The sequence below is a fragment of the Lucilia sericata genome, unplaced genomic scaffold (genome assembly GCF_015586225.1).
Source record: "Lucilia sericata isolate MDLA Ls3-8-SP2 unplaced genomic scaffold, ASM1558622v1 Contig002079F_arrow, whole genome shotgun sequence".
Classification (NCBI taxonomy): Eukaryota; Metazoa; Arthropoda; class Insecta; order Diptera; family Calliphoridae; genus Lucilia; species Lucilia sericata.
This window is the reverse complement of record NW_023995932.1, coordinates 18444-31810: the sequence shown is the minus strand read 5'-3', so window position 1 is coordinate 31810 and position 13367 is coordinate 18444. Positions and strand designations below refer to the sequence as shown.

At 33.3% G+C, this 13367-nt stretch overlaps 1 protein-coding gene and 1 long non-coding RNA gene across 2 annotated transcripts; both read left to right on the top strand.

Annotated features, from left to right (window-relative positions):
• Positions 1-248: 248 nt before the first annotated feature.
• LOC119613350 lies at positions 249-1130 on the top strand. Its single transcript, XM_037969368.1, has one exon. It carries the CDS (start codon positions 249-251, stop codon positions 1128-1130), a length of 882 nt encoding a protein of 293 aa, XP_037825296.1.
• A 3322-nt stretch (positions 1131-4452) lies between these two features.
• On the top strand, positions 4453-5594 carry LOC119613351. The gene is made up of 3 exons (XR_005232223.1): positions 4453-4530; positions 5339-5434; positions 5493-5594. It is a non-coding gene; the product is annotated as an uncharacterized LOC119613351 (long non-coding RNA).
• Positions 5595-13367: the final 7773 nt, after the last annotated feature.

Below are 13367 nucleotides of genomic sequence, written 5' to 3'. Positions count from 1 at the left end.
GCTAGGTGAAATAATGGACTGTAGGCACCACTCCTAATACTTTATACTTTATATTCTAAAAACATTTTTAATCAAATATTCTTTTTTATATTGTAAAAAATTTTCATTAGATTTTTAACTAAAAACACATTAGAAGCAATTTTGACTGTTAACAAATAAATATTTTTAAATTTTTATAAAATATTAATGTGTCTTCATTTATAATTGGTGACCCCGTAAGAAAAGTTAATATAATTGCAACAATCAACATGCCTGTTTTTGAAGACTTGCCATCAAGAAGCGCATCGCAAGAGATGCCACAATCAAATCCTACACCACCTCCGGCAGTGTCTCCAGAAATTTCTTCTGCAAAAACTCCTAAACTTCCTGCATTTTGGAAGGATAAACCAGAGGTTTGGTTCCTTCAAGTTGAAGCAAGTTTCCGTATGTGTGGAATAACTCAAGACACTACCAAATTTGAATATTTGGTAATGAATTTGGACCAATCTGTATTATTTTTGGTTAAAGACATAATTATTTCTCCACCTACATCTGGTAAATATGAAACTCTAAAAGAGCGCATAATCAAATCATTCGCTGAATCTGCAGAGCATCAACTAAAACTATTACTAAGTGGTATGGATATGGGTGACCAAAAACCATCCCATTACCTTCAACGTATGAAATCTCTTTCCAACGGTAAAGTTAGCAGTGATATTTTGAAAACACTCTTTATGGAACGTTTGCCGGACAAGGTTAAGAGTATTTTAGCTGTTTGTGAAACAAATGACGTTGATAAATTATCTTTCCAAGCCGACAAAATTGTTGAAGCTTTTTCAAGTTCAACATCCATGTTTGTTTCTGAAGTATCTACGCCTCAAAATGCAGATATTTCGAGTAAATTGGACAACATTATTTCTCGGATTGATGCTTTGGAAACTCACTCACTGTCAAGTCAACGCACAAATTCCTCATCTTTTAAAGCTCGATCTCGTTCAAGAGGAAGTTTAACAAATAGAAAGGAGTCAGGTTTATGTTGGTACCATTGGCGTTTTGCTGAAAAAGACGAAAATGTATTCAACCGTGCAAATTTGAAACACAAAAAAACTAAACAACTCTCATACAAGTTCTTCGACCGCTTGTATGGATGAATTATATAATGGTCGTTTATTTATAACAGAAAAATACTCAAAAATATAATTTCTTGTCGACACTGGGGCTGAAATTTCAGTATACCCTTGTAAAAATCGTAAGTCACCTCAAAAACTTTCACTATACGCAGCAAACGGTACAGAAATCAAAACCTATGGCAATATCGTTCTCAATTTAGACTTAGGTTTACGTAGGTGTTTCAAATGGAAATTCGTAATTGCTGATGTATCGCGCCCAATCATCAGAGCTGATTTCCTTCGTCATTACCATCTTCTTCCAGACTTGAAGCAGAGAGCGTTAGTTGATGGTACAACCAATCTAAAAACGAATGGTAATATAGTCAATGAATCGTTTGCTGGCATCAAAATGGTTTCTGGTGATAGTATATATCACAATTTGCTTAAAAAGTATCCAGAAATTTTCACTCCATCTGATACTTTTGAATCAAATCATGGCATCTATCATCACATAATCACCCAGGGACCAAGTATTTCGTGTAGGCCGAGGCGACTAGATCCTGTTAAATTGAAAGCTGCTAAAGATGAATTCCAGTACATGTTGGACAAAGGAATAATTAGACCATCCAGCAGTAACTGGTCAAATCCCCTTCATATGGTAAAAAAACCTAACGGTGAATGGCGTCCCTGTGGTGATTACAGGGCTCTAAACAGAATAACTGTTGCCGACAAATATCCTGTCCCATATTTAACGGATTTTCAAATGACTCTTCATGGATCGGTAATTTTTTCAAAATTAGATCTAATTAAAGCTTTTCATCAAATCCAGTACACCCAGATGATATTCCGAAGACTGCAGTAATCACACCCTTCGGGTTATTCGAGTTCCTGAGAATGCCCTTCGGGTTGTGCAATGCTGCTCAAACATTTCAGCGCTTCATTGACGGAGTTTGTAGAGGACTTGACTTCGTATTCATCTACATTGATGACGTTTGTGTTTTCTCAAAATCTGAAGAAGAACATATTAAACATCTGAAGATCCTTTTTGAGCGGTTTAAAGAGTATGAAATTAAAGTGAATCCCGCAAAATGCGTTTTTGGTGCTACAGAGATTGATTTCCTTGGACATCACATCACTTCAAATGGTATTTCCCCACTTCCAGAAAAAGTCAAGTGTATCAACGAATACCCTCTACCAAAAACCATTAAAGAATTGAGAAGATTTCTAGCTATGCTGAATTTTTATCGCAAATTCCTTCCTCATGGTGCTACTGCACAAGCTATGCTCAATAATTTTTTGAAAGGGACAACAAAAAAGAATGACAACCGAGAAATACCCTGGACACAAGAATCCATAAATGCATTTAACAACTGCAAGAAAGCATTAGCTGATACAACATTTTTGGCCCACCCAGCTCCAAATGGAAAATTGGCACTAAAAGTTGACGCATCAAATTTCGCTGTTGGTGCAGTTCTCGAACAATTCGTTGACAAGTCCTGGCAACCCCTTGGATTTTTCAGTAAAAAACTTAACACCACTCAAGGGAAATACAGCACATATGACCGTGAACTTTTAGCTATATATAAAGCTATTCGTCATTTTCGTCATCTATTAGAAGCCCGAAAATTTACCATATATACTGATCATCGGCCATTAACATTTGCGTTTAAACAAAAATTAGATAAGGCATCACCCCGTCAGAGAAACCATCTTGATTTTATTGCTCAGTTTTCTACTGATATTAGGCATATATCTGGAGTGGAAAATGCTATAGCCGATGCTCTTTCGCGAATTGAGGAAATTCAAATTCAAGCCATAGATTACAAAAAGTTAAGTGAATCTCAAAGGAAAGACCTCCAACTTAAAGAGTTGTTGCAGTCTCCAGGTAATTTAAAACTTGTTCTTATAACACTTCCAAATACAGATTATCAAGTCCATTGTGAAATGTCAACTGGTGTAGCTCGGCCATATATTACAAACGAATTTCGAAAGATAATATTTAAAAATATTCATACACTTTCTCATCCTGGAATACGTGCGACTAGAAAACTCATTTGCTCCAAATTTTTTTGGCAATCAATGAACAAGATTGTCAACGATTGGTCTCGTGGTTGCCAAGACTGTCAACGTTCCAAAATTACTAGACGTATCAAAAGCCAACTTGCAAATTTCCCTGTTGTGACTAACCGGTTTTCAATGATTCATTTGGACATCGTTGGACCTTTGCCTCCATCAGAGGGATATTCATATATATTAACATGTGTTGATCGTTTCAGCCGTTGGCCCGAAGCTTTTCCACTTAAGATATTAAAGCTGAGACCGTATTCAGAGTTTTCTATGAAGGTATGTCGTTTTGGTGTTCCAAGTACTATCGTAACTGATCGAGGTAGTCAATTTACCTCCCACATGTTCAGTGAGATTACAAAGAATTTGGGTATAGTTCACAATTTCACAACATCATACCATCCACAAGCAAATGGAATGGTAGAACGTTTTCACCGAACATTGAAAGCCGGTCTCACATGTGCTGACAATAAACAATGGACTGTCTCATTAAATACAGTTCTGTTTGGATTAAGGGCAAGCATAAAAGAGGAACTTGGTTCATCTCCATCAGAAATGTTGTATGGAGAAATGGTACAACTTCCAGGGGAATTCTTTAAAACCTGTGATCAATTAGATCCTACATCCCATCTAGCAACAATTAGAGAAATAGTTACTAACCTTAAATCTACAGAAATCTCACATCATCAAAACAATTCAACTAAGTTTTTTGTTTACCAAGATCTCAAGCAGTGTTCTCATGTTTGGGTACGACGAGACTGTTACTTAAAACCTCTACAACCTAAATATGCTGGACCGTTCCAAGTTTTGCAACGTAATCAAAAAACGTTTAAAATTTTGATTCAAAATAAACAGGAAACTGTATCAATAGACAGACTCAAGCCCGCATTTTTTGTACATGACGCTTTGGAAGCAAATATTAAAAATACTAAAAATAAGCAAGATATGTTGAGAACTAGATCCGACAAAACTGTAAAGCTTCAAGAACGTTTCCGTGTCCATTGAGAGGGGGGTACTGTAGGCACCACTCCTAATACTTTATACTTTATATTCTAAAAACATTTTTAATCAAATATTCTTTTTTTATATTGTAAAAAATTTTCATTAGATTTTTAACTAAAAACACATTAGAAGCAATTTTGACTGTTAACAAATAAATATTTTTAAATTTTTATAAAATATAAATGTGTCTTCATTTATAGGACCGATTTTAACCATTTTCAACAGACTTCGTCCTTGTGTGCCAAATTTCATCCAATTATCTTGAAAATTGTGACCTGTACCTTGCGCACAAGGTTAACATTGACAGCCAGCCAGACGGACGGACATAGCTTAATCGACTCAAAAAACGATTCTAAGCCGATTGGTATACTTTAAGGTGGGTATAGGACGAATATTTTTGTATGTTACAAACATCAGCACAAACCCAATATACCCTCCCCACTAAAGTGGTGTAGGGTATAAATAGCTTGCTGGTGGAGGGTATTTTAGATTCGGCACAGCCGAATATAGCACTCTAACTTGTTTTATTATAAGGAAGAAATCACTGTTCTGAATATATTCATAATTATGTTCTTCAAAACATTCAAAACAACCTGTATAATACATACAGCTGTTAAGTTGCTGACTAGAACTCAAAGAATTTCCATTGAATGCATATGTTATATATAAATATCGTCATTTGTAGCTACTTTTAACCGATATTATCAATATATAAAATCTAAAAAAAATCGCTAGATTTCCCGCCAATAGCTAAGTCATATTTTTTCCCGCAATGGGACTAAAAATCACTAGATTTGACGAGAAAATAGCTAAATTGGCAACAGTGGTCCGAACGGAAACATATAGAGGGTTGTATGGGGCCATGCGAAAACGTGGAAATGTTGCCCATTTTCAATTTAGTAAATTTCAATTCCCTAGCTCTTTTCGTTTGGTCTCTATCGTGATTTCAACGGACGGAAATGGCTAGATCCTCTTAGAATTTAATAAGGACCTATAATATACACACATGTTTACTTTTGTGGGTCTATGACCAATATTTCGACGTATTTTAAACGGAATAACAAAACCATTTTTGTTGATGGTGGGTATAAAAACATTGTATGATTGTTGTTAACTCATTCTTAATGTTGAAAATCTGTGGTTGTTAATCGTACATATTAAAACAAATAATTTTTTCGTTGCAGGTGGAGTACGTTCAAACTTATGCGGAATTTAAACAGAATTTCAAATGTAGTGAGCGTTGGTGTTGGAGACAAAGTAAAAAGGAGCAAATAAAAGATGTACGTTCTTAGCTATAAACATTGCACTATAAATAATATATATTTTTTTTATTTTTAGATACTTGGTCAAAAGTAAGGCAATAATTGGTGGAACATTAGAAAAATATAATGTCAGATAGCGGCAGTGGCGAAGAAGGACTTTCAGGATCAAGTATGAATTGTAATTTTTTTAAACTAACTTTAAAATCCTATATACATATATATAAAACAGACTGTTTGTTTGTTTGTTACGCTTTCACGGCAAAACTACTGAACCGAAACTGAACATGAAATTTGGACCGCTAATAGGTCTAACTCCAAAAGACACAATAGGCTACATAAGATCTTGGTCAGTTGCCACGCCCCTTTTTATGACCACTTTTTGTAAAACTATTATTACACATATTTTGCAATCACAATATGCAAAAACTGCTAAACCGATTTGCATGAAATTTTGCATACCGATTGGTATAAGCTTGGAAAGATCTATAGGCTATATATAAGATAGTGATCGGATGGCACACCCCTTTCTACGCCCACTTTTTATGCATGAAATTTTGCATACCGATTGGTATAAGCTTGGAAAGATCTATAGGCTATATATAAGATAGTGATCGGATGGCACGCCCCTTTCTACGCCCACTTTTTATAAAACTACTCTGTACCAAAATTGTAATGATATGCAAATTCGATAAATTTTATGAACTTAAGATTTGTGAATAAATGATATATCAAAAGAAAGTGCGTTCCTTATGGATTAAAATGAGGTATACGAAACTGCCGTAGCTTGAAAACTGACAAAGTTATTTGCGTGAATAGGGAAAATACATTGTGCTAAGAAATGTTCTATGTACCAAAATTGTAATGATATGTAAATTTTATGAACTTAAGATTTTTTAATAAATGATATATCAAAAGAAAGTGCGTTTTTATGGATTAAAATGAGGTATACGAAACTATCGTAGCTTGAAAACTAACAAAGTTATTTGCGTGAATAGGGAAAATACATTGTGCTAAGAAATGTACTTTATACCAAAATTATAATGATATGCAAATTTTATGAACTTAAGATTTTCAATAAGTGATATATCAGAAGAAATTGCCTTTTTATGGATTAAGTTGAGGTATACGAAACTGTTGTAGCTTAAAAACTGACAAAGTTATTTGCGTGAATAGGGAAAATACAATATACTGAGAAATGTACTCTGTGCCAAAATTGAAATGATATGCAAATTTGATCAATTTTATGAACTTAAGATTTTTTAATCCTATATATGTATCTATATCTATGTATATAAAAATGAATGTGTGTTTGTATGTTTGAACGTTATAGACTACTAAACGGCTGAACCAATTTTATTCAAATTTTCACAGCGTATTCCTGTATGTCTGGAATAGGTAATAGGCTATTTTTTATTTTAAAATTCCAAGTAGGCGAGGAGCCACACCCATATTGAGAAAATATTATATCCGTAATTTTGTCGGAGCAACTTTAGTGTCAATATAATTATTTAGGACAAATTAGGGGGTGTGGCACCTCCCATATAAATTAAATACAAAGCTACGTTTATCTTGGAAACTATTACAGTTTAAATCTTAAAATTTTGCACGAATAACTTTAACATCCATCTAAACATTTTGGGTAATAAATTGGCGGACTACCATTGAGGGGAGCGGCACCTACCATATGAATCAAACAGAAAAATTCGTATATCTGAGAAACTATTCGAGCTAGAATCTTCAAATTTTACATGAAGAACTTCATGTAAACATTTAGAGCATAACGGTCGGACTTTCAATGGGGAACTTGGCACCTCCCATATGCATTAAATATAAAATTTCGTTTATCTGGTAAACTAATAGAACTTGATTTATAAAATTTTGCACAAATTAGTTTAGTATCTGAACATTTTTGGACAAAATGGGCGGAATGGCTATAGTGGGCGTGGCACCTTCCGTATTAAGAAAATATTATATCTCAAAAAATATAACAGTTAGAGTCCTCAAATTTTGTCGGAGGCACTTAAGTTTCAATATGATTATTTAGGATAGCACTAGCACTAGGGGGCGTGGCACCTCCCATATTAATTAAGTACAAAAATTCGTTTATCTTAGAGTTAAAATCTTCAAATTTTTTAACATACCTGTAAACATTTTAGGTAATAAATTGGCGGACTACCAATGGGAGGAGCGACACCTCACATATGAATTAAATACAAAAAATCTTTTATCTTGGAAACTAATAGAAATATATTCTTAAAATTTTGCACTCAGAACTTTCATATTCATCTGAACATTTTGGGGAAAAAAGCGGACTTTCATCAGGGGGTGGCTTGGAACCCCCTTATGAATTAAATAGAAATAAGTTAGAGTGGATTTCAAATTTTATGGATTGATTCAAATTTACCTTAATATTATAGACTTACTTTCATTACGCCTTACAATATGCAATTAAAAACAAGTAAGAAAGTATAGTCGGGCGTGACCGACCATATGATACAATACAACAGTTATGAATATTAAATGTGATTTATTTTTCATAATAAAGAATTTATCTTCTATTACCTTGTTCCGATACATTAAAGAAATTTATGGATGAAAAACTAATTTTCTGAATGAAGCTTTATATGGGGGCTAGGGGCAAATATGGACCAAGCCTGATAAAATTTTGTGAATATATTTATATTTACATAGTATTTTATTGTGCTTAATTTCATCGCTATATTTGTGTTTATAAGTTAATTTTGGACATTCAAGTAATTTTCTGAAGGGGACTTTGTATGGGAGCTAGGGTCAAATAAGGCCCGATCTCTATGAAATTTGGCAAGATCATCAAGGTTTGTATAAAACTTAGTTGTGCCGCTTTTTTATCAATATACAGGTATATTTAACATAATTATGAGCTCAGAAGCCCTTTTCGGGGGGTTCTGTTGTATGGGGGCTAGGTGAAATAATGGACCGATTTTAACCATTTTCAATAGGCTTCGTCCTTGGGCAAGGAGTGTGTGCCAAACTCCATCCAATTATCTTGAAAATTGCGACCTGTACCTTGCGCACAAGGTTCACATGGACAGCCAGCCAGCCAGCCAGACGGACGGACGGACATAGCTCAGAAAACGATTCTAAGCCTATTGGTATACTTTAACATGGGTATAGGACGAATATTTTTGTATGTTACAAATATCAGCACAAACCCAATATACCCTCCCCACTAAAGTGGTGTAGGGTATAACAAAACTACCTTTTAAAACTGTCACAGAGCGTACTAAATTTAACCTAACTTCTGTATTTAAAATAATTTCTATGTGTAAGAGAAATGTATGGTAATAGTTATAGTTATAAAACTTATATAATTTTGTACGGGAGGTACAATAGATTTTCAACGTTGTTGATCCTATGAAAAAAAAAAATTGCTTTTAAATTTTTATTGTTGAACCGAATTTCGACACTTAATTTGATTTAAAAAAAAAAAAAAATTAAATTATTTATGACAAAAAAAGATAAATCGACCAGGAATCGAACCTGCAATGCTCAGTTTGTTAATTCTCCCTTCCATCCACAACACCACTTCATTATTTTGCCCTTCGTTAACTAATATTTTTCATATAAAAATGCCATGTTATTTTTTGTTTGTACAAAACATTGCTGCTGAATAACTGTTATCAACACTGATGTTGCTGAATAGCATAAGAAATTAACAGTTACACTTTCTCAATGTGCACTCTTATTTGATCTTGGGTTAACAACAATTTTTTACACAAACAGGAAAGAGAATTTCTATGTGAATATTAGTTGCAAGCAATTACGAAGTTAGTTAATAGTGTAGTGGAAATGGCGTAAAACTAGCAACTGGGAGATTTTAAGTTCGAATCCTGTTTGTTTTAGACAGTTTTTATTTAATTTTTGCGAAAAATAATAAATTTTTTAATCCCTATGGGTGGTACAAGAAATTGTAGACTGTTTTCGATTTTCAACTTAGTGGATTCCCAAACTATATGTATGACAAAATTCAAAAATAAATATAAATATAAACACAAAAAAAAAAAATATTATGTAAATATAAATATATTCACAAAATTTTATCAGGCTTGGTCCATATTTGCCTCTAGTCCCCATATAAAGCTTCATTCAGAAAATTAGTTTTTCATCCATAAATTGCTTAAATGTATCGGAACAAGGGAATATTGAAGATAAATGCTTTATTATGAAAAATAAATCACATTTAATATTCATAACTGGTGTAGGGTATCATATGGTCGGTCTCGCCCGACTATACTTTCTTATTTGTTTATTAATAACTTTATTTGGTAATGAGTAATGTGCGTTTAAGAGATTTTCGTAAAAGACCTTGTATGGGAGCTATGACCAATTATGTATATAAAGACAAAATTTCAAAATTCTGTATCTATATCATTATTTGGTAATGAATATTGTGCATTTAAGTGATTTTCTAGAGGGGACCTAGTATGAGAGTTATGAACAAATATGGACCGATCGTAAAATAATTTCATAGTTTAATTTTTGTATATAAGAGCAATATTTTTGCTAAATGTATGGATATAAATATTTTGTAATGAGTTATGTGCGTTTAAGTGATTTTCGGGAGGGAACCTTGTATGGGAGCTATGACCAAAGTTGGACTGATCATGAAAAAATGTTCAAATAACATTTCTGTGTACAAAAATAGTATTTATGCCAAATGTTTTATGGGTATCACTATTTGATAATGAGTGTTTAAGTTTAAGTGTTTTTCTGAAAGGGACCTTGGGAGCTATAATCAATTATGGACCGATAGGAAGCAAATTCACAGTAATATTTGTCTGTATATGAGCAATGCTTGTGCTAAACTTTATATAAATATCTTAATTTAGTAATGAGTTATGTGCGTTTAAGTGATTTTCGGAAGTGGACCTTTAATGGGAGCTATGACCAATTATGGACCGCTCGGAGAAAAACTTCACAGTAATATTTTCGTGCATATGTGGATATTTTAATTTTGTAATGAGTTATGTGCGTTTAAATGATTTTCGGGAGGGGACCTTGTATGGGAGCTGTGACCAATTATGGACCGCACGGAGAAAAATTTGACAGTAATATTTTCGTGCATATGAGCAATACGTATACCAAATTGTATATGGATATCTTAATTTAGTTGTGAGTTATGCGCGTTTAAGTGATTTTCGGGAGGGGACCTTGTATGGGAGCTATGACCAATTATGGACCGATCAGAAAAAACTTTCACAGTAAAATTTCTTTGCGTATGAGCAATACTTATACCAAATTTTATATGGATATCTTAATTTAGTAATGAGTTATGCGTGATTATAAGTGATTTTCGGGAGCGGACCTTGTATGGGAGCTATGACCAATTATGGACCGATGGAAAAAAAATTTCAAAGTAATATTTCTGTATGTGAGAAGAATACTTGTACCAAATTTTATGTGGATATCTTAATTTAGTAATGAATTATTTGCGATTTGAATTTGTAAAATTTTGTAAAGATTTCGACATTGTGACGGAAGTTATTAAAAAAAACCCATTTTACGGGAATATGTACTTTTGTATGGGAGGTATATGAAATTGTTGACCGATTCTGGCAATTTTCAGCAGGAGTAGAAACGAATGTATGGTGATTTTCATGGAATTATCTTGCATAGTTTTCGAGAAAATTACATCAGAATGTGTAAAAAATGCTTATTTTTTCGAGGTTGTTTCAAATTTTGATTCATAACTTTTCCCGGTGTGAACCGATTTTGCTTATTTTCAATACCAAACTGCCTAGGACAATAATAAATATTTTGGATGAATTTCGTTAATTTTTGTTGCTTCGTGTTAACGTGAGAATGTTTTATACAGACAGACGGACGGACGGACATAGCTAAATCGACTCAGAAATTCAAGGTCCAAGAATATATATACTTTGTTGGGTCTCAGATGAATATTTCTTGGTGTTACACATGGAATGACAAAGTTATATATACCCTCTATCACCACTGATGGTGGTGGAGGGTATAATAAATTAATTTCGGGGAATATGTACATTTGTATGGGAGGTACATGTAATTGTGAACCGATTTTTCCGACTTTTAACAGTGTTGATCCTGGCACCAAAAGTTATATCTCTGACAAAATTCATCAATTTATCTGCAGTAGTTTTTGTAAAAAATTGTAAAAAATATGTGAAAAAGCACAATTTTTTTTTAGGTTGTCTCAAATGTTTACTCATAACTGTGAACCAATTTCACCGATCTTCTTGATTTTCAATGCCAAACTGCTTAGGATAACAATGAATATTTTGGGTGAATTTCATAAAGTTCCGTTGCTTCCTTTTAACGTGAGCGTGTTTTATACAGACAGACGGACATATCTAAATCGACTCAGAATTTAAGGACCAAGAATATATATACTTATATACTTTGTTGGATCTCAAATGAATATTTCGCGGTGTTACAAACGGAATCTACGAAATTTTGCAAATTTAAATTCTATGCCAATAGAATTCATATAAAGAAACAATTTTCTGAATAGGTCCATAATTGGTCATAGCTCCCATATAAGGTTACCTTCCGAAAAACTTTTAAACGCACATAACTCAATTTACCAAATAACGATATTCATACAAACTATGGCACAAATATTGCTTTTATCTACAGAAATCTTACTGTACATTTTTTCACGATCGGTCCACAATTGGTAATAGTTTACGTACAATGTGTAACGACGGAATTTCTCCTCAAAGCTGGGGTAGCTCAGAAATTTATAATTAAAACAAATTATGATTATTTTTTCTTAAAACGTTATAAAAATATCATTTTTTATTTAAAGGATAATAAAAGGACTTTAAAGGAAGTAACATTTAACACCAAACACGCACACATTTCTCATAGTATCACAATTAATTCATTTTTATTATAAATAAAAGGCAGGTCAACCAACACCGCCTTTTATCAAAATGTATTGACATAGTAACTTAGCTAACAAACTAGTTACCTTATCAACAGCCGAAAACAAACTGCCCCTTTGTATTGCTGTTGATCAGTCTTTTATACTATCGGACGATCACACAGACATACACTAATACACACATCTTGACGTAAACACATTTGACGTTTGCTACAACTCTGTTGTAGAGTTGTAGTTACACAAAACAAACAATTCACAATAGACTACATTTAAATTTAACGGACACAACACATTTAGTAAAATATTTGTTTATTGTTACTTTTAAATTAACACGAATTCATTACAATAAAATAACATAAAATAAAGAAACAAATACTGGCTATTTATTTTGGTGGGACCAAAACACGGGTACCAACTTTGGTCCTCACACATCCTCCCTTCCTCGGTTGACCAGTCTAATTATGAGGCGATTCGGTCGACGAAATAGTACCCGAAATACACTGTTGTCAGGCAGGGTGAACAACATACTGGTCCTACGTGTTGTTGTTGAAAGACGACTGCGAATATTTGGCATTAGATCATCTATTATTGATGCACAGTGGTATAGGAAAAAAAAGAGGGAAATAATTCGGTAACTTCTAAACGGTTAATCCGATTTTAATGAAATTTAGTATGCACAAAGAGGAGGCGTGGTCGAGTTTAGGTTTTGAATTTGGACCTTATAGGCCAACCAGGGGCCCGGCGGGGGTCCTCAAATTAGGACACCTCGGCTATGTTAAATTTTTAAAACGATCCTATTTCTTCATTTGAGTTCCGATTTAAAAAAAATTTCGTATATAGAATCTCCTCATCGTCGTAGCAGTAAATTATCTCTTATAGTTTAGGAGATATTCGCATTTGAAAATTAAAATTTTAAAATTTTTACCGTCCTTACTTTAGTTTTTTTGATAATAGCGTAAAATTTCACAGTAAAATTTCTTTGCGTATGAGCAATACTTATACCAAATTTTATATGGATATCTTAATTTAGTAATGAGTTATGCGTGATTA

Excerpts from the sequence above, each read along its gene's own strand:
- LOC119613350 (XM_037969368.1), top strand. The coding sequence starts at position 249 with ATGCCTGTTTTTGAAGACTTGCCATCAAGAAGCGCATCGCAAGAGATG.